Below are 21,017 nucleotides of genomic sequence, written 5' to 3' on the forward strand. Positions count from 1 at the left end.
CCTGCACACACGGCTTTGACGTCAGAGCGACATTAGACAGGGCGGGGCGGCCCCGGCCGGCTCCAGCGGGCATGCGCGCTCGCTTTTACAATCTCCCGTATCTCGCCATGAAAAATCGTTTGCTTTTGTCTCGGCGCCGTTCTCGTTTCGGAGCGACCCGTCCCCCGTTTTCAGCCCTCCTCCCGCTGCGCTTCATTGATCATTACGTGTGTTTTTCTGGCTGAAGTGGCCACAGAGAACAGCCAGACAGGTGTAGCTGGTTATCATCAGGCGCTGCACACAGGAGCCAATTCAACATTTAACCTTTTTTTTACATTTTTTTTTTCCTTTTCGTGAAGCAGACAGTTTGCATTTTTGGGGATTTGCTTGTTTCCATCTGCGGATCTGCAACAGGTTTGTGGAGCGGCCTGCCAACATGTAAACCTGTGAACAGATTATGGCTCATAAGGGACCGCTTGTTTTTTAGGCTGCCAGGGGAAAGTCGGAGTCAGAACGGGTGCAGGTGGGGGTGTGGCCTCACAGACTGGGACGCTTTTCTTGTCAATTTGCTGATTGAAAATTGTTATTGGGGAAAAAAGGCCAGTTGGGTTTAATGCTCCCATTCAACCGGAAAGAAAGGTGGGGAAAAATCCCACATCACTGCCTCATTTATTTATCTTTATTTTGGAATTCATTAAATCCTTGTCCCATGTCATTAATCACTGGCAGATATTGCGGTAATAATCTTTTTTTTTTTCCTGGGTTTTACGCATCCGGACACGTCGCACACGTGTTTAAGAAGCTACTCCGCTCACAGACGTGTTGAACGATCTTTTTAGACTCGGCTGCTTTGCACAGAAGCCGACCTTTTGGCATCACCTCACCTGGTGGGTGCACCTGGAGGCCGAGACGTCCCAGCCACTGTTTTTGCCCCTGAGTCCGGAGGTAGCAAAGTTAAAGAAGCAGCTTTTCTGCACTTTTGTGGTTGCTTTTTCCTTTTTCTGCCACTGCACTCGTCTCGGTAGCTTCGTGCGTCAGCCGTGTCTCTGGGCGTAGCTTAGCAATGCTAACACCGCCTTCCTTTGGTCCGGAGAGACGTATTCTCGTAGCAACAGCGACACAACAATGGAGTGTGAGTCAATGGTCATTACAGACAGGCAGAGAGTTAGAAAGGATCCATTTCCTTATAATAAACATATAATAAAGTGCATACCTTAGTTCAAAAAGGGATGCATCCTTTAGTGTCCAAATACGGGCCGATTCTGTATTTTATGGGGCAACAAACCCAAGTTACGAGAGGAAAAATGTTATCGGACGTTAATATAGGCCTTTAATGGAGAACATAAACAGTGTGACATGATTCAGAACGACCATGTTGCATTGATGATGTCATCAGAGCCGCTTTACTGTCGCCGTGCATCCTTCACACAGACCAATCTTCCTACATATATGTTGCCCTGTTTGTTCACCTGGTTGTCTGTATGGGGCTCTCTCCATTGTTCAGGACTCCAGAATAACCCAGGATGTAAAAATATGTATTTAGGATGATGATTAAGAGCCCCTGGGATGCAATCAGGTTTGTTTTTCAGTGGGAAACCTGCAGCGCGAGGCTTATACGCAGGCTCGTGCACAAAACTGACAATAGACCCGCAAAAGCAACAATAAACTGAAGGCTTCTAAGGTGGTATTACAACGTTAACACAGGAGCACGGCGCTGTGGCGCTGTTCCCTCGTTATAGATGTCGAGGCTAAAGTTGATTACTCAGACGTTCGATTTTTAGGGACCAGCTACATCCAACCTGAGGACCACCCCCAGTCCAAGAGGTGGTGAAATTAGCGTCAAAGTAGCTCCCCGAGGTGTTGGTGTGTTTGTCTGCGCGTGCACGGATGCCCCACGCTCTCCGAAGCTTTGCACCATTCTTGACCACGCGCCCTGTGCTAATGCACAGATGTGACTGCTGAGGTGAACCAGCCTGTCTCTGCCTCTGGTCGGCGTGTTTGGGTGCACGCCGGCACGCGCGCGCGCGCACAGCTAGCGCATGGTAGCATCTTTTCCCTGGGGTTTCAGTTTTACCTCATACTGTTGTGCTGAAAGGAGAGGCATTGTTGATGCTGCACAATACACCACCCTCCACCCAGCTGAACACAGGGGTCCGAGCCCCATATCCGATGTCAGTGCTGGGTGTGGAAACCTCTGCTGGACTGCGCTAACCGGTGGATTTTCATCTGTTTTTCTCTTTCATCTCTCTCAGGTGGAGGCGGCAAGAGGAACGGCCGCAGTAAGAAATGGAAGGAGATGCTCAAACTCCCCCACATCAGCCAGTGCGAGGAGCTACGCCGCACCATTGGTGAGACCACACGAGCGTGAAGAGTCGGTGCCATGCTGTGTAGTGGGGTGGGACGGACTGTGGGAGGAAGTTGAGATTGGACTTCCTTCCTTTCTCTACCCGTCTCCACCCGCAGTTACAGGCAGGGGACAGGAAACGGGGAGCGTGTGTGCGAGTCAGGGAACCTGCTTGTGCAGCTTTTTCTTGATTGCAAACTCTTTTAGCGTGACGTCTGCGGCCTCGCGCGCGCACACACCCCAAACGTCCTCGCTACAGTTTCCTTCCTTTTTTCCATGTCCAGGTTTCACTTGATTCTCCCAGACAAAGATCACACTGTTGGGCTGCATTATTCTCCCCTCCCCACAATCAACACATGCACCCTAGTGGTCTGAATGCCACAGCGGCGTGTGTGTGTGTGTGTGTGTCTCCGAACGCGCACGCCTGTGCATGTGTTAGTGCGTCACAGCTATCTCTGTCAGAGATTGCAATGCTACCCTCCCCCACATACTCTGCCTTCCTCTTGTCTGTTTGGAGAGAGAGAAAGAGAGGGAGAGATTAACAACTAGAGAAAAGATCTCTTAAGGACTGGAGTGAGTGAAAAAGGTGTACGTGCGCATAAATTCCGCCCTCAGCCATAATTGTTATTTAAATTCGCTGTTTTTGGTCTCATCGTACATTAATCTGTCGGTTATCATAAACCCGAATGCGCGTGTCACAGCTAACCTGCTCAAAAATGGCACTTTGTGCGTGGAAAAGCGTGGCCATTGCCAATTTAAGTGTAAATCTTCCCCATCTCCATCAGAACTTTGTACAGGATTCCTAAAGGAGCGAGTGCGGACGCTCCTGCAGCAGCTGCCGAGGGTCACATACGTCACTGCTGCGGACTCGATTGCGTAATTTCCCCATCGTTCCGAGCGCTGGATCAGAATAATCCCCCGTGCCTGCTTAAACACACCGTAGGCACATGAAACAAGTACGCGCACCTGTGAGCGGAGACGCGCACGTGCGCGCGCACGGCCCGTGACGGAGCGCTTCATCACAGTGAGTGATAGCAGGTCCTTTGTTATGTCTCGGTGGTGTCAGGCATCTGACCTTCGCCTTGACGAGTCTCTAAGAATTTTAGATTATGTTCTGCTAGCAGCAGACACCGTGTCCGCCAGCTCCGCTTTGCTTTTCTGTTTACCTCCATCTCTGGTCCCTTTGGTTTATGTTATTCCGTGCGCGCGCGTCGCTTCGGATCACTGCTGGCTGCGTCTCAAAGCCCACCAGTACACGTCCAGATTGGCCGTCGGCTTAAAACACAGCTTAATTAACTTGATCGCAAAGCTTCGCGGCTCTGCCGGTCTGTGGCCGGACAACAATGATGGAGGCCGCTGAGCTCGTAGCAACAGTAAATGGAGCCGGTTTGTTCTGGGCCCGCCCACATTTGTGTCTTCCTTCTGTCTCTTCGGGCAGCACCTTTAACCTCAGGGAGCTGTGCAGCCTTATTTAGACAGGTGTGCCTTCATAATCAGGCCCAACCCACTTAATGCAACACACGTGCACCTTGATGACCCGCGCGAGTGTGACAGCAAACGGTGCCAATACCTCAGTTCTTCTGTCAAACCTTCTACAGTTGTGGGTTTGTCCTCCCGAGTCTGGATGTAGATTGGTGAGGGGGGGGGCGTTTAAAATATATTTTGACCTGAGGCTTCACCATAAGAAATAGTGAAAAACTTAAGTGGGTGTGAATACTTTCCGTAGCCGGTGTAGATGAGGCCAGAAGTGACTTGGACGCGCACCCGTGCACCCAAACACGCCGCAGAAAGCACGCTTTCTTTAGCTGTTTTTGACTCGCTTGCTGAATGCAGGAATTTCGACATTAAAAGAGGAATGTGGAGTTTATGAAACAGGAATGGGTTTAAAGAACACACAAACGATCACACGTGGCCTCATCATTTTGTCCCGACGCTTAAATATTTACAGCCACCGACACAGTAAATGTTGTGTGTCCGACTTTGCCAATATTCCATAAAATCCGGTGTTTTTACACAGAAAAAAGGTGTATGTTTTTCTTCATTTTCCCATTTTGTCAGTAGTTTGACATTAATTGCTCTTGGCCCTGCAGAAACGGGCTTTTCAAGAAAATTGTCTTGTTTACCATCAAGCTAGGAAAACATAGATGCTAAAAGCATTCACGTATTCAAGGTATAGATTGTTGCCAAGTGCCAGCACCATATATGTGCTATTAACATGTCTGCACACTGACAGAAGATTACAGACAGAACAGCCGGGACAATCGTCTCCAGTTTGAACCGGTAACGGCCCCTCACATGTGGACACGACGCGCCTGCAGCCGCTAATGGCGTCATTTTTCAGAACTTGTGTTCCAGAGAACAGCTCACACATTTGTTGCGAATTACTGTCTGTTTCTTTTGTAAATTGGAATTTGTTACTGCAGCGAGTAGGGGGGGTTGGGGGGGGGGGGGTTGGGCGGATGTTTCCTGAAATCAGTGCCACTCAACCAGTTCTTAAAAGACCCACTGAAACCCCATCAAAGGGCTCACTGTAATCTAGAATCAGGGTTTTAATCCCATGGTTGTGCTGATAATGCCAAAGCTAAAGGCCATGAGGGAAAAGGTCCGCTCAAACAAACAAACAAACAAACAAATCTGTTTGTTACTGTCTCTGTTGCGTTGCTCGTGATTCAAACGCTGACGTTTCCTTGACTCGCTTTTTGTTCGGCAAATCTTTTCCTCTAAGTTTCTAATTTGTCTTATTTAGGCTCAGTCTGCCCAACAAAAGTCACGCAGGCGAACAAGATCGGCGTCGGTGGCTCGTCCGACCACATTTATGCGAAAAGATGTAAACGAGTGACTCACACACACACACACACACACACACACACACACACAAACACACGGTTACTTGATCAAACTGCCTGGATGTGATTGTTTTCATGTGGCCGGGTGAATAAAACTCCAAAGTTCAAATAAGCGGCACGCCGACCATTTTGGGGGATTAAAGTTGGCTCCACTGAGTTGCTTTACCTGCTTTATCTCGTATATAAAACAGAGCTGGTTTCTTCTACCACGAGGATTCCACTCTAAAGACTGCGTCGGAGGCGCGGGGCAACACAGTTAAAGACCCCGGAGAGTTTTGTGAAAGGCTTTGAAGCATTCCTTTTGGAATATTTAGGCAGAGACTCCAACCTGAAGATGCGCCTTAGCCGGTGGCCACCATTTATGGGCTGTCAGAACTGGATAGATGCGGAAAGTTCTGTAATGAGACGAGCTAACCTCATGGCTGGGGTTCGAATGCAGCCGTGATGGCTGCTGAGCCTCGATGGGAACGCTGCTGTGCAATAAACGCCGCAGCTCATGGCTGCCGTTAAGGCTTTGATCTACGGTGGGATGTCATCCTGGAGCCATCAGCACGCATCATGGCCTGGCCCATGCTTCACTCTGCCCCCCCCCCCCCCCCCCCCTCCCGTGTCACGTGCGTCTATTTTTGTTTGTGCGTTTATCTCGTGTGTGTTCGTTCTGTCAGCCCATTATGGAAAATGTTCTGCATCTTCTTCCTCATTTGCTACCAAAGGAAATATGACTCAAATGGATGTCATTAGTCCTAATGGGCTGCAGCCAGCTGCACAGTAGTCACACACAGCATCTTCCCAGAAGACGGATATCATAATCGCACTGTTTCTTCCTCTTAAGCTCTTTTTACGCTGATAGAAATTAATAACACTGTTGTACAATATTGTACCATATCCATTCAACGTCCATATTATTAGGTGGGTTGTGTGATTCACATCATTGAAAAAGAATATGTGGAAAATGTATAAAAGGAATCACGGAATTAAAAGTTAAAGTCAGATCGGAGCTGCTATGCATTTAGCGTGAGCTAATCACAGGCTACGTGCCTCAGAAAAGGACCGGCTGCTCCTCTCTACTTTCCATTTGCGCAACGGCTGCCGATGGTTGCAAAGTTAGAAACCCCAAGTATTATTTTGCACACGAAACAATGACATTTCTGCGCTCTTTCTCCCTCCTCAGAGAGAGACTACACCAGTCTGTGTGAAAAGCAGCCCATCGGCCGGCTGCTGTTCCGTCAGTACTGCGACACCCGGCCGGAGCTGAAGCGCTGCATCGAGTTTATGGATGCTGTGGTAAGATGCGTTCTTCTAACCCCAACCCTTGGCCATCAGGAGCATGGGGTCATGGGGGGGGGGGGGGGGGGGGTGATTAGCGTCTTAGACGGGCTGTCAGAGCGGACCCCTCCCCTTCCTCTATGCAGTTCTCCATGAGATCAAGCCCCCGTCAGTCGCAGGTCCCCAGTGCAAGCAGGCTAACACAGGCCCAAGCATGTGTTCGGTTCCCCCGGAGGTATGCGAGAAAGGAAAATGTGGAACGGCACATTTAATTAGAACCAGCGGCGGGGCAGACGTGCACATGCAGGTACACGTAATTAAACCTAATCGCATTGGCTGACAAATATATCAGACGTGGAGAGATGTGTGAAGTTCATTCCGCCGCCGGTCTTATTGGAAATGTCACCCGACAGCTTCGGTGCTTCGAGGTTCTTGTTTTCAAACAAAATCGACAAATCGCCGACCTTTTCCCTGCCCACGGCCATATTTGACCAAAAACACAATCTGCGCGGGTGCGATCGGGATGAAAGCTGCACCCCCGGTAGGTGACAGATGTACACGCCAGGCGTGAAGACGACCACGGGTGGCAGTTTGCTGCCTGGGTGGAAATGAGACGCTTCGCCCCTCAACACATCTCGCCATTCATCAGCTTTCTTCCTTTTTTTCCCGCCACCCTCTTTTTGTGATTAACCCCTCCAACCTCTTCTTCTTTTTACTCCGTCCCATCCTTCCTCTCTGCCATCTGGCGCCTGTCTCTCTCTGACCCGGCTCGGCGCTGCGTTATTAAAGATGGCTGAACAGCTTCCTATGCCGCTGCGGCTCCTCACTCTTGGGTTTCTTCCCGACAGGCGATGTACCAGCTCGCTCCTGACGAAGAGAGGAGGGACTGTGGACTGAATCTTTTAGACACATACTTCAATAATGGGGTAAGCTTCTGTCTTACTAATCCTGTCAAACTCGACTACAGGGTGATACAACCGCGATGTCCTCTCTTTATTCTGTTTGACACTGAATTAAAAGAAATAGCTGGTCCAGTTCTTCTCCTCAGAGAAGACTCTTTAATATTTTACCTGAAGTAAATATGAAGTCCAGCTCCACTGAGGCTGGTTTTTGGTGCCTCGGCTTGTAAAGAGCAGCGGAGCAGATGGCCAAAGTGTTATCACGTCATCTCATTGGGACGCAGCAACACAATTGCTCTGGGAAAGGGTTCCGTTCGATAGAAAAGGCAGTTTTCTGGTCAGCTGACAGGAAGTGAGGTCCCATAGGAAGAAGGTCAAAGGAGCAGTAGGAAATAGATTGAGCGTGTGGCACATCCCTACATACAAACAACTGCTCGCGGCTGGAGATGAGCCGGTCAACAACGCAGCCCGATCACCAGCAGCGCCTCGATGTCCTAAAGCTTCAGGCAACTGATACGTTTCTGTCTTCTCCCTGAAGTCGGCGGCCCATCTGCCTGACATACCCCTGGAAGTGGTCGCCGGGTGTCGGGAGAGGCTGGAACAGAGTCCCTGCAAGGAGCTCTTTGATGACTGCACCAAGTACGTATCCACACGCTGCACACCTGAGGTTTTTCGGCGCCATTTCCTCATTTTGGGAGGGACGATCTTTCATTTTGGTCTCTGTGTTGAAGAGAGTGTTTTATTGTGGAGCAGATCCGGATGAGGAACTTGGTTTTTTTGTGTCCTTTTACACTGACGAGCCAACAGACGACGCCCCCCTCCAAATAAAACCCGGGTTCAGGCCGGAGCAGCGCGGCCCGTTACCGGTGATGCTGAGGCAGCTGCCGCCTCTGACTGCACTATTATACGCCGGCACACACAGACGTGCAAACAGAAGCACAGTGGAGGCAAATGAAAAGAGAAGTGGGCAAAGAGAGCATCCGGGCGGCTGGCATTCAAACAACAGTCACCTCAGTGTTCCCCACGCGCACACACACACACACACACACACACACACATACATGCACAGACCTGCAGGTGTTTCTGCTTCCTGCTCCAGGAGCAGCCAAACAGACGGGGGATTATTACCCCAAACGCACGTCTCATTAGGACGTCGGCGGAATCATGCTTTATGAACTCCAATTAAGGAAGAATTAGCATCACGTTTACATCTCATACCAACAATTTCAGCATGTTTGTTTTTATGAACGTACCTGGCATTATATTGTATCTGTTGTTTTGGTTCGAAAGTCAAAAAAACCCAAAAAAACTAAAAATGAGTTTTTGCTCCTTTTGGAGGAGAGCGAGTGAGCATATTTTTTTATTTTTATTTTTTTGTCTGTTTTCGTACAAGAGACACGTTTTTGTCAGTTCACGTCGGACGGAGTTGGACATTTTGACCACACCAGCACACAAATTTGTTTAGGAAATGCTGTAACCACATTAGAATTCACTTTAGCTTCTCCTCAAGGAGATCTGGGAATCTACTAGGAGGAACTCAGGAGAAGCTAGAATCCCAGTTGTTAGACCAGATGTATTCCCACCCTTTCCTTCATCCTTTCGCTGCCTTTTAAGACGCGAGCAGTCAAAAGGGAAGACGAGCGGGCTGTTCTGACAGCAGGAGCAGCGGTAGTTCTTGAATGGAATTCCTTTTTATCACTCCTTCCACTATCATTATTGTTTATATTCCATTTGGGAAATTCTATTTTCCCTTGTTCTGTTATTCCCAGATGTGGAGCTCACACCTTGTTTTTCCTGTCATCTGAGGGGAAAGCCTGTAGGAAAGCGTGGTGCTGCACGTGGAAACGCGACTTTTGGCTGGGCCGCGAACCCACAAGCAGCGAGCACACATGAGCTCACTCATGGATTTTCTCCTGCTGCAGTGGAACATGTGGTTACGTCATGAAATTGCGACTTGTGCGGATACGAGGGTGTTTGGGAGATCAGTGGGCCTGACAATGGGCCGCGCACGTATTCTTCCCCTCTCTTCCGCTCCACCGCTTCCCCACACATAACAAAAGCCATATTGTAGCCATGTTTATTTCAACTCCCAGTGGTGTCTGGCTGACGCATAACTCCGACCCAGACAGGACGAGGCCCCTGCTTTACTGGACTCACAGCCGGGCTAGCGTCCGCACACTCGCAGCGTAATAAAAGTTACGCTTGTAACTTTCCCTAAACCCCCGTCGGACTCCTCTGTTGGAAAGAAGGGATGCGTGTTCATCCAACGCACCACATTCCTGCACCCCGTGATGACATAATGTTAGTTTTCTTTTACAGAGCAGAGGGTGCTCCACTTGTGGAAACTCTCTGGTCTCAAGGCCCGTTCCAAGAACAGCCACCCCAGTGCTGGTGGAAACCACAGGTAGCTTTCCTCATCCTCCTCGGTGATGAAGTAATTCTCAGACTCGGTCAGGGAAAATATCCCCAAATGAGCATCTCCCTGGCATTTAGGCCACAGTGGAAGGATGTGATGTGTCTATATAGCCCTCTGCAATATGCGTCATATATAAGTACGTATATAATCAGCAGGGTGGAACTCTCCTCGCTGATTTTGAGACGGAGAACACAGACGTGTGTTCAGAAGGCTGGTGTTAATGATGATATTTGTTCAAGTCAAACAGACCTTGTAGCCAAAGCTGTGGAAAAAAGACAGCAGTGTGTGAGGCTGGCAGGGTCATGTCAAACAGTCATGTTCTTCCAATTCTCAGTGGAGTGACAGGTCAGGACGCCACCGTCACAGCCGCCTCCTGCACTTCTCTCCTCCATCAACAAATGTCCCTTTTACCCCTCTGTATATCTTATGAATGATCTCATAAATTAAAGAGTCGCACCTACGTTCACGAGCTGAGGTGAGATTGCAAACCTCCTGTTTTCCACAAATTCTGGACACATTTTGCCTTTTTTTTACTCTGATGTAACGGCGTCCAGCTAAAAGCTTAAATATCCATAAACTCACATACTCAAAAACACACGATGGTAGTCTGAACAATTAGAAATTTCTCTTCACGTTAAAAAACCCCCACCAGAACTATGACGAGCCGCTTTGTTTTACCAGGAAGACTTCCCTCACGTTGTCTCTGCATGTCTGCCTTTCCATAGTGATCTCGTCATCGCCCTTCTCTCTGTCTTTGCAGAATAGTTCGTGATTATTTGAGTGGGGTTCCATTTTCCTCCTTCCAGGAGTCCATGTACTTCTCTCGCTTCCTGCAGTGGAAATGGTTGGAGAGGTGGGTAGACACTGCAGATGAGCCTTTACCAACAACTGCTGCCTGGATCATCCATTTAGTTTCTTATTCCTAATAATAATAAACTGCCACTTCTTGTATTCATTTTCCAAGCAAAATAATAGGGTACGACGTTGTGGGTCCACACTTTCTGGGCCTTTTCGCTCTTATCGAGCTTCATCAACTGGTGGAATAGGTGTTGTTAAACACATGTTTGCAGTTCTTCTTAAGTCATGTAAGGGTCAGAGATTTGTGTCTTTCAAACCTTACATAACTTACAATTAACATTCATGCACGGCTCTCACTTTCTTCACCTTTGGGTGCTCATGAGGTGCAGTTATACTGTCATGTCATGCAAATGTTGCAGCAAACTGCCTTTATTTCCTTATCTAATAAACCTCTGCTTAAAGTACAGTGGTCATTCAAAAGTTTGAGGACTTTGCAAGTCAAAAGGGCTCCTCAGCCAGCTGTAGGTTACTGACTGGCTTTATCCTGTACTGGTGGAGCAGGAACATCTAAAACATGCTTGTTCCCACCTGCTGGATGGTTGGGAGCAACGGTTGGCTTATTGCCCCGTGTTGCACCGTGTTAAGAGTCAGCAAATGGAGTTAATTAGTGTCCAGCTATTCCCATTCTGGTTTACAGCTGCAATTATCGTTACTCATCATTCTTGAAAACAAAGCATGCAGATCATCAACCTGGCGTGAGGATAACCAGAAACCAAAAAAAGCCCTCGCACAAAGCAGGGCTATAGTAGGAGGAGGAGGGGCAAATAAACACAAAGATTGTCCTGCCAATCAGTGTTTGCGTGTGAGAAATAATTAATGATGATTTGCATAATGGACGGGTAACCAAAGCAGCAGCCATCAGGTTTGATTAATAATATATTTAGTTCAATACTCCGTCTGCAACACAACACAATCTCATTTAGTTTTTGTTGTCTTCTTTTCCTTCCCTTTAGGCAACCAGTAACCAAAAATACCTTCAGACACTACAGAGTACTCGGGAAAGGTGGATTTGGCGAGGTGAGTGGCACAGTGCTTACGAAGTAGGAACAGCTGACGCTGTACTGCGGGGGTATTCACAATGTAAGCGGCTGTAGTTGTTTTCTCGATGCAGCACGTTTGGAAATGAGATGTCAATTATTTAGGCGGCTCCAAGCAGCTTTTAGCAGTTAGTTAATGCAGCGCTGTTTATATCCTGGCTAAGGTCATGCTGAGTGGAGAAATCTGCGGCCTGACACATTACAGCTTCCATTAGTCGCGCATCAAAGTGAGTTTGTTCATGTCGTCACGTTGCCTCGTTGCTTGTTTTCCAGGTTTGTGCCTGCCAAGTGCGCGCCACCGGGAAGATGTACGCCTGTAAAAAGCTGGAAAAAAAACGAGTGAAGAAAAGGAAGGGCGAAGCAATGGCGCTGAACGAAAAACGCATTTTAGAAAAAGTTAACAGTAGTTTTGTTGTAAGTACGCTCCATTTATTTTAAAAAAAATCTGACCTTTTTTTGCCACGGCTGTGCATGTTTTCTGTCTGTTTGCATGAGAGCGCTCTCTTGTTTATACTCTACTAGTAGTAATTCAGAAGATTAAGAGGCTCCACGATGGTTAATAGAAACTACTACTAGATGTAGGGAAACAGAAAATGTAGAGATCTGATACAGGGAAGAGAGGGAATATCTAATGCGGGGTACCGGTACATGCATGAGGATTTTCTACATCTTAAGAGACCCCACACATGAAGATAAAAACAATCACACTGTAGATCCGGAATCTCGTCCTCCAACATGCTTATTTTTTTTATTTCCTCTTATTTTTTTTATTACCTCTGTCTTCCTCGTTCCTCAGTCAGCTCACTTCTTGATTGGCTACATTCCCTTCCACCTCGCAACTCCCAGAGCCGTGGCTTAGGAGTCCTCGGCTTTCCCCACAAACAAGAAGATCTTGGTTGTAAATATTGAACAGAGCTAATATTTACGCGTGTTAGGCCCCGACTGTTTTCAGAGCCAATTATGGGGACAAATCCACTCTTGCCACACCTCAGACCACAGAATATTCTGCTGAGACAATCCGAGAAGACATTAGATAATTGGGAGTTTGTCAGGAAGTGGGAAAATTGGGACAAAAACAGCCCGATCCTCTTGATGCATGTGTTTATGTGGTCCTTAGGGCCACCTGGTCCTGTTCAGATCAGCTGCTGCTTCCCCCTCCTGAAAGCAACAAAAAAAAACCCATTATACATCAACAAACATGCATCTGTGATGGACTTATTAGGATGTTGCTTCTGTGATGCAGAGGTTGTTTTTTCTTTAAAAACTGTCGCCTGTTTTTGCTTTTTTTCCTCCATGCTGTACCAAAAGCACCGCATGACAATTTACGTTCGACAGTATAGGAATATGCACAAATGATAGATTTGAGCATGCTAAAAGATATTGCTGGAAAGCACGGAAACGTGTATGGGTATGCGTGCACACACGCTCGCGCACGCTGGCTTAAAACCTCAGACTTGCAGCTTTTGTCACCTGGGGTTGGCACATGATTGTGTGTGTTCATTCTCTTTGCTGCAGGCAGAACTGATGACTCTTCATGTGCCTCTCTACCTATGAGAGCAGCTTTGTTGCCTAGCAACACTGACCAAATAGCGGTAGCAAGGAGAAGAGTCAAGTGCACTCTCAAACCCTTCATTTCTGTTTTGCTATTCTTCTTTGCCGTTTTTGATCAGCGGATCATTCTATTAGTCAATACACGCTGCAGCTTACTGTACCTTCCATAACTATCAACATATTCCATGTGTGGGGGTGTGTGTGTGTAATTCGAGGCCCATTGGCAGCTGTTATTGCAAATGTTGTGAAACTGTTTTACAAATGGGTGCTTGGTTCATCTATTTCCCACCTTAACTTTGATGGATGACAACAGGCGCTCACAGTAAACAGTTCAAACTGATTCAGTTGCGTGTTCAGCAGATTTGTAGGTTTTATTGTTGACGGGATCCCTCAGGACGACTCAGGTGTTTATTATATTCTTGTGCTTTATGTGCGAGTGTGTGTTGAGCAGTAGGCGTCTTTGAGGGTTTTTTTTCCTGTCCCATCTCGCGGTCCGTTGCGTCCCGCGTATTTGGAAGCAGATGGGATTGCTCCTGATGGCAGCAACATCCTGCTTGTACACAACAGCAAACACACATTTCACCCTGCATGTCAGTGACCCACAGCGTAGGACAGTCGAGGGGAGATGCTGGGAGCGAAGGGGTGAAAGAGATGGATGGCCATATTGGAAAAACAAACAAACAAATGTTAAAAATGTTAAAAATCCAGGCAATGAGCAAAAGGTGCTCGGAGTTGCAGTTGCAGCGGATTAAAGCTAGCGGCCAGATTCCTCCCATCACCCGTCCTACGGCGCCTTTCCTTTGTCCTCCCTCCCTGACTGACTCCGCAGCTCTTTTCCTGCCCCCTAACAGAATTCTCCTCCCTTTTCCAGGTGAGCCTCGCGTACGCCTATGAGACCAAGGACGCGCTGTGCCTGGTGTTGACCATAATGAACGGCGGCGATTTAAAGTTTCACATCTACAACATGGGCAACTCGGGCTTCGACGAGCAGAGGGCCATCTTCTACGCTGCCGAGATCTGCTGTGGCCTTGAAGACCTGCACCGCGAGAGGATAGTCTACAGGTTAGCTGGGACGCGGCCCCAGGGCGCGCGCACGCCCCAAACACAAATGTCTGGAATCTGTTTCGCAGCTCTCGATTGAACGGAAGGCCACAGATATTTCCCATGAAGCCTTGTTTACAGACACGTCATCCGCAGCGAAAACAGCTGGCGTCTTTGTGGCTTTGAGGGAACGCGAGCGCCAAATAGCCGACGGTTTTGTAGCTACTATTTGTTGTTCACGCGCCCCGTTTTATGGCGCTCCTGCCCTGCATGTGCCACACATATCGAGCGAGGGGCTGAAAGTTTTGGCTTCAATGTTTAGACGTTTCAGGCGTCGCCCCGGAACGACCCTCTAACGTGTCTTGTTTTTGTTTTCTGTCCTGCAGGGATTTGAAGCCTGAAAATATCCTTCTGGACGATCGCGGTACGTTCCAACGTTTTAGTATTGTTGGGAGCCATTGCACGTGTCGGGGAATTTGTGTGTAGGGAATTCGATTAACATGTCAACAGTTGGCTAAGAGTGTTTAAAGTCCATGTTTCGCATCACTCTCACCCCATTTTATTCCCCGGAACACTATTTGGAAACTCCTCTCCATCACTCCTGTGACACTGTGGCTTTGACCTTTGACCCGATTGTTTTTCCAGTTAAATATCTTTGAATTTGTCCACCGCACTGAAATACGTCTCATCTCTCGTTCTTGTTTAGGACACATTCGGATTTCAGATCTGGGTCTTGCTGTTCAAATCCCCGAAGGAGAGACGATACGAGGGCGAGTGGGCACTGTTGGATACATGGGTGATTACTCCTCTGTCACTTTGAAGGCAACACAATCGGATTTGTTCTGGGTCCGATTCACGTTACTCTCCCTCTCCTCCGCTTAGCTCCTGAGGTGATCCAGAACGAGAGCTACACCTTCAGCCCGGACTGGTGGGGGTTGGGCTGCCTGATCTTCGAGATGATACAGGGCCAGTCGCCCTTCCGCAAGCGCAAGGAGCGCGTCAAGAGGGAGGAGGTGGACCGGCGAGTGCGTGAGGACCTGGAGGAGTACTCCGACAAGTTTTCAGAGGAGGCCAAAGACATCTGCCGACAGGTGAGAGGAGTGATGCCAGACTGGGAATGAGGAGGAAACCGTGTGTTTGATTCCCTGTTCGTAGGGAGACGGAACTATTTTTTAATGCCTCTGACCACCAGAGGACAAACAACTTGACATCATGGGCTGTGTGTTGTTGTTCACTGGGCCTGCCTGTTTACTGTTACATTATTGTTACACTGATGACAGAATCCATGGAGATTCTTCCACATGCAGAGGATAAATCCCAAAATTATGCAAAGTAACCGCAGGGCTGATTATGTGAACAGATTACTGAGGGATCGCTGCGACTGCGCCGTAACTGCAGCTGATCTTAAAATACAAACACAGGATTTAGATGAGCGGATCTGAAATGAGAGCCGGGCTCGCCGCGTTCCCATCGGCGTTTGACTCCCCATCCTGCGCTTCCACACCCCGAGAGGAAGTGACCGGGCTGCTGTGCGTCGGAGCGGCATGGGGCGGAACGTTTATTTGTGTGACGCGGTGGAACATTCTGACCCTTGCGAGGTTCAGCAGTTTCAAAGACTCCCCTGAGAGAGGAGGAGTTGGGCCGGGGCAGCAAATCTGCTGCAAGAAATGGAAAGAAAAGGAGCCCGAGAAGCTAGGAACGGTTTTGTGTGTAAATTGTTGAAAGTGTGCAGCTCTAAACCTACATACCAGATTATGTGTACTTCTGAGGGTGCAGTATAAATATTATCTTGGATTTCTTGGAGCGACGACACTAAAAATCTTGAGCTGTCGCTAATCGTGCACGTTCTCCCGTCTTCTCCTGTGTGCCAGCTCCTTGCCAAGGACCCCAAAGAGCGACTGGGCTGCCAGGGTCGAGGGGCCACAGAGGTCAAGGAACACCCCATTTTCAGAAACATCAACTTTAAGAGGCTGGAGGCCAACATGCTGGACCCACCCTTCTGCCCAGATGTAAGAACAGGCAGAGTGTATGAACAGGACTGAAAACGTCACTGAGCAGGACACAGGAAATGCCTTTGTTACAAGTAAACAAGCACTTTCCAGCTACGCTTTTAATCCTAGGGGGCAAAATCTGTCTATAAGGATGTTCTTTATGGCAGTTATCGCTAATATAACGCGTACAGCTGCGTTAAAAAAGGTTCAAATTGACTATTTTTCACCTTTGCTGTTCAGACAGAAGTGACGGTGTGTGTTTCAGTGGAATAGACCCCACCGTCGTCCGTCAGTCTTGCCTGCACTTAATGTTTTGTTTTTTCAAAGAGAAGTGTTGCATTTTCAGAGCCATAAATAGCCCCAGTAAAGGCGAGTGCTTGACCTTAGAGGTTAAATCAGCAGTTAAAAGTAGATTGTGTTATCTGGGACTCTATTTTAAATCATCTGGACATTTGGACCAGACTGAGAAAAGCAAAGTGGATGGGATCTCAGGCACATGAAGTCTTACTAGAGAAAGCATCGCGTATCCATATATCAAGGCAGATTTGAAATCTGTTTCATCCACATTGGGCTTCTTTTGCCGTTGCCTCATGCTTCTCCACCGTTCTTCCCTTTTCTTTTTCTCTTCCTGCGTGTCTCCCTGGCAGCCTCGAGCTGTCTACTGCAAAGATGTCTTGGACATCGAGCAGTTCTCCACTGTCAAAGGCGTGAACCTCGACCCCACCGATGATGACTTTTACCACAAGTTTGTCACAGGGAGTGTCTCCATCCCGTGGCAGAACGAGGTACTGCACCCGACTCTTATGACGTCATCAGTCAAACTCCGGACAGCTGTGTCAGGAATAACTCTTGTAAAGTAATTAATTGATGCGAATGTGATGTAAATCGTCGTAGATCAGGACGAATAACTCGTCTGACGCCTTTGCAGATGATCGAGATGGAGTGCTTCAAAGAAATCAACATCTACGAGACGGACGGGAAGCTGTGCTCAGACCTGGACGTGAACCGGCCCAACCCTCCACCAAAGAGGGGCTTCTTCTACCGCTTGTTCAGAAGAGAGGCAAGTGCTAGTGCTCCGCCAACGGTCCGAGGGGGTGGGGGCTAAAGGTACCTGCACTTTTCCTTCTTTTCTCCCCCCAAAGGCCTCATCCAAACGCAGCACGAACGCCAACAAACGTGACGGAGCCCTCGGTTATTGGTCACGGCTTGATTTGCATGAGGCCTGTCTGTCAGTCCCGTCTCATTTCCCCCTCTGCTAGCATTTCCTCAGCGAGTCTACCTCTTCGTTCTTAACCACGTTTGAGGGAATGTGTCTGTCTGTGCTCGCCGCTCTGATCTGTACCGGCGCCCACCCTGCACCCTCGCTTCCGTTGCTTCTTTAACCTCCTCTTGGCGCCACGTGGCGCCACGTTGCGAGGTGCCGGAGCGGCGTCGGTGGTTTGACCTCCCTCTCGCTCCTCCCCAGGTGTGCTTTAAGAGCGGTTACAGCGACGACGAGATCGAAGAGCCCTCGCGACTTTAAACCACTCCTCCGCCCAACTCCCTCAGCTTCACCACAAACTCCGAACCGAGCGCAAATTTTAGGAACTCAGTGAATGTTGACCTGTATTTATGAGCTGTATTAAAAGTGTATTATAATTAAAGAAAAAAAGTATGAGTTTAAAACATTTTGTACATTTGTACTTGAATTTATGTCTAGATGTATATTTTCACTAAAGGTTGTATTGTACAAAAAGCCATAAAAGTACCACTTGAATGCATACATTACATTATTTTATTTTCTTTATTTTTTTTTTTGGAATGAGTATGGATAATATATAATGAGGTGAGTTTTTAAAAAGCACAGTATCATAAGTCTTTTTTTTTTTTTCTCGATGTAGCATAAGGCCTTTTTATTGGTTTTATTCAATGAGCTGTAGATTTTCCTTTGTGCCCATGTGGCAGGTGACCCCTGAGGCTCGGGCACAGATCCAAATAATATATGGTGGAAAAATAGCTCCAGTCCCACTTTTCCGTGTTTGTGTTCGCGCCACGTGGCCGAGCCTGTCCGTGCATTGTCTCGCTCTGCACCCGCCCCCTTTGATTTCCTTTTTGGGTTTTTATTTCTATTTTTTTTAATTAAATGTACACACTAACCCCTCAGTCCCGTCGCTCCGGGCTGTTTAGCAACCTGCATGGGCCGGATTCTAGCAGAGATTTTTCTCACACAGTCGAAAAAGAAATCCTCAGAAAGTGGAATTGTCCTCATCTGGCACTCTGCAGAAATGTCTAATAAGCTGCGAATGGCTCACCACCTTCACCCCGGGGGGGGGTCCGGCAGTGTGTCCTTAGTCCGTTAGTCCGTTAGTCTGTTACGTTTCCCTCCCCCTGATAACCAGCGTTTCCCTGCATATTCTTCGGCCTGTTCATTGTTTCATGTGCGCAGAGTCTAGTTCAACATCTTAACGCCTTGAGGGTTGATTAGAGAAACATTTCAACCACCGCTGATGATGATGATGATGATGAGGATGATGATGAGGACGGGGACGGGGACGTCCAATGGCTAGCGTCCACCCTGGATCCTCCAGTCTGCCTCTGTGCCTGTTGATCTTGGGCCGCCTGGTGCTGGACGGCCGCGTGTCCTGCCAGTGGACCGCCGCTCTAGGTTTTCCTGTTAAACACGCGCTTATTAAACCCAAACGTGCATTTTTAGGAGGAGAATGACCCGAGACGGTCGCTCGTGCTCGTCCAGAGACGGAAAGGAAGGAGTTGTGTGCGTTTTTGTTGGATCGTTGGCGTTTCCTCCCAGGTTCGACCCCCTTTGGGGTTGAATGGGGCTGTGTTGGCGTTGTTGGGACAGACATGGTTCTCTCGTCCACCACCTGTTTTAATGCTGTGAATACCCGATGGAGACGTGTTGGCTTTGTGTGCACATTGTAATCAAACCCAGCTTTTGTTCAATCACACGTGCTGAAGGACAGTTGTTCGTTTTAAGGACTCGGAATGTCACTTTCTTTGTTTTAATTCAAGACTTGCTCACATTTTTTTTTTAATGGTACGCATATTAATCTCTCTTTTCATTAACTTGACTGTCGAAGGGTTGCCTTGGCCTGAAAGTGGATCCTGCTGCACATTCCATCAGAAATCAGGAATTGAATGTGTGCATTTTGACCTTGCTGGCTCGTGGCTGAGTGCTTTTTTTTTTTTTTTTTTTTACGTTGTTTATTATTTTCTTTGTTTTTTTTCCCTTTCTTTTGTCGCTCAGGCTCATTTTAAAGCTGATTTTGCCTATGTAGATTTTAGCCTTTTAGCTATCTAGCCTCAAAAACCTTGTAAATGATATATTTCTAACGTGTATCTAAGCTCCAACACACTCACGTTCACAGGGAAGCGAAACTGTTTTTACCACCTATGCCTCTGTCATTATTTGACCATCCATATAGCCGTAAAGAAATAGTATTTAGTTTCATTGCCTATATGGTGTGCTTTGACAATGACTCTAGGAAGTGTCTTCAACCTTTTTTGCCAAAAAGCAACCGTAACAAATCCAGCTTGTTTTTCCACACTGAAACCCGAAGTGAAGAGAGACTGACGGCCTTTACTGTACGTGCCAGTTACGACTTAAGTTCTCACACCTCCACCCTCTTTTGAACCTCTATCATTCCGTCCATTCTGAGAAAAATTCCTTGACATAAAGGAACAGATCAACAGTTTTGAATGTCCGCACTAAGTGCATTGTAATGCCTGTTTTAAAGAATACATATGTTTTATTATCACGCATGTATTGGTTTGTAATACTTCAGGTTCCTTGTATATGTAAACGATGACTTAGTGCCAACATATCTCACTGGTATCTGAGAACAACTTTATCAATGACAAGATGACCAGCTGAAGCGGCCCTGTTTGAATACACGATTCCTTCCCTCCGGCCTTCCTCCACCATGGCGAATACCAGTCTGCTTCTAGGAACCGGGCTGCGTATGGAGGCCACCCAGAAATGGATGTCAGCCCTTCGTCCAGACGCGCGAGGCAGTCTCGCCATGCTTTCGGGCGCGGGGGGACGCTAGATGCATTATTGGTATTCAAACGGGGCCTGGAACTTCTTGATTTAACTTTGTTTTTTGTTTTTTTTTCGTATCTGTACAGTCATTTCGTTCAACCACTGCGTCATTGTTAAATCTTGTACAAGTTGTATCACTGGTTGTTGTACCATATCTGACATTTGTAATTATGAAATAATACACTGCCATTTGTATAAAAGCACGTGTGAAGACTTTTTATTTTGCTTGGGGCCGCAATTTGAAAATGGGCTGTGATAATAATTAGCGTTGAGCTGTCAAACCAACGTTTATGCGGGTGTTGACTTTAACGTGCACAGCCTCATGGCGACTGCCCTCTCAACCAATGAGGAAGCACCCGGGGAATGTGACAGATTTCCACCTGGTCTCCAGATTCTGACAGGGAATGGCAGAAGTTCCCACAACTCCCACATGAGCTCCGGAAGGATGCTGCCAACATGGCCCTGGCATTTTAGAATCCACCAGATCAGGGCCCTTCCAGCGTCGCAGAAACGGCCACAAAATCTCTCTTCTGTGCCATCATTATTGGCCTGATTCACACCTTTGGCAGCTCTCATCTGCCACAATGCTGAAGTTGGGAATCCTTGGAATCCTCAATATTTAGGAGATTTGTTTTGGCCTAATTTTTACCATTGAGTTGATTTGATGGATAAGCACAAATAAAACTTTAAATAATTTGAGGGTGGGGTGGGGTGGGGGGCTCGATTAAGCTCTACCTACATCATTCTACT

The 21,017-nt window shown here is 47.7% G+C and overlaps 1 protein-coding gene across 2 annotated transcripts in view; it reads left to right on the plus strand.

Annotated features, from left to right (window-relative positions):
* The window catches only part of grk4 (G protein-coupled receptor kinase 4), a 29,123-nt gene extending 8,656 nt beyond the window's left edge, over window positions 1-20,467 (plus strand). Inside the window, exons 2-16 of one of the 2 annotated variants that reach the window (XM_029850502.1) lie at window positions 2,232-2,327; window positions 6,341-6,453; window positions 7,284-7,361; window positions 7,873-7,973; window positions 10,511-10,603; window positions 11,562-11,625; window positions 11,919-12,059; window positions 14,068-14,258; window positions 14,624-14,661; window positions 14,944-15,033; window positions 15,120-15,328; window positions 16,109-16,246; window positions 16,876-17,013; window positions 17,157-17,335; window positions 17,694-20,467. In XM_029850502.1, the coding sequence (XP_029706362.1) occupies window positions 2,232-2,327; window positions 6,341-6,453; window positions 7,284-7,361; window positions 7,873-7,973; window positions 10,511-10,603; window positions 11,562-11,625; window positions 11,919-12,059; window positions 14,068-14,258; window positions 14,624-14,661; window positions 14,944-15,033; window positions 15,120-15,328; window positions 16,109-16,246; window positions 16,876-17,013; window positions 17,157-17,333 (1,667 nt within the window). In that variant the 3' untranslated portion in view covers window positions 17,334-17,335; window positions 17,694-20,467. The remainder of the gene's footprint in view (window positions 1-2,231; window positions 2,328-6,340; window positions 6,454-7,283; window positions 7,362-7,872; window positions 7,974-10,510; window positions 10,604-11,561; window positions 11,626-11,918; window positions 12,060-14,067; window positions 14,259-14,623; window positions 14,662-14,943; window positions 15,034-15,119; window positions 15,329-16,108; window positions 16,247-16,875; window positions 17,014-17,156; window positions 17,336-17,693) is intronic. The other variant, XM_011612989.2, reaches the window with a different exon arrangement.
* The last annotated feature ends 550 nt before the right edge of the window (window positions 20,468-21,017 follow it).

This window comes from Takifugu rubripes, chromosome 17, assembly GCF_901000725.2.
Source record: "Takifugu rubripes chromosome 17, fTakRub1.2, whole genome shotgun sequence".
Lineage (NCBI taxonomy): Eukaryota > Metazoa > Chordata > Actinopteri > Tetraodontiformes > Tetraodontidae > Takifugu > Takifugu rubripes.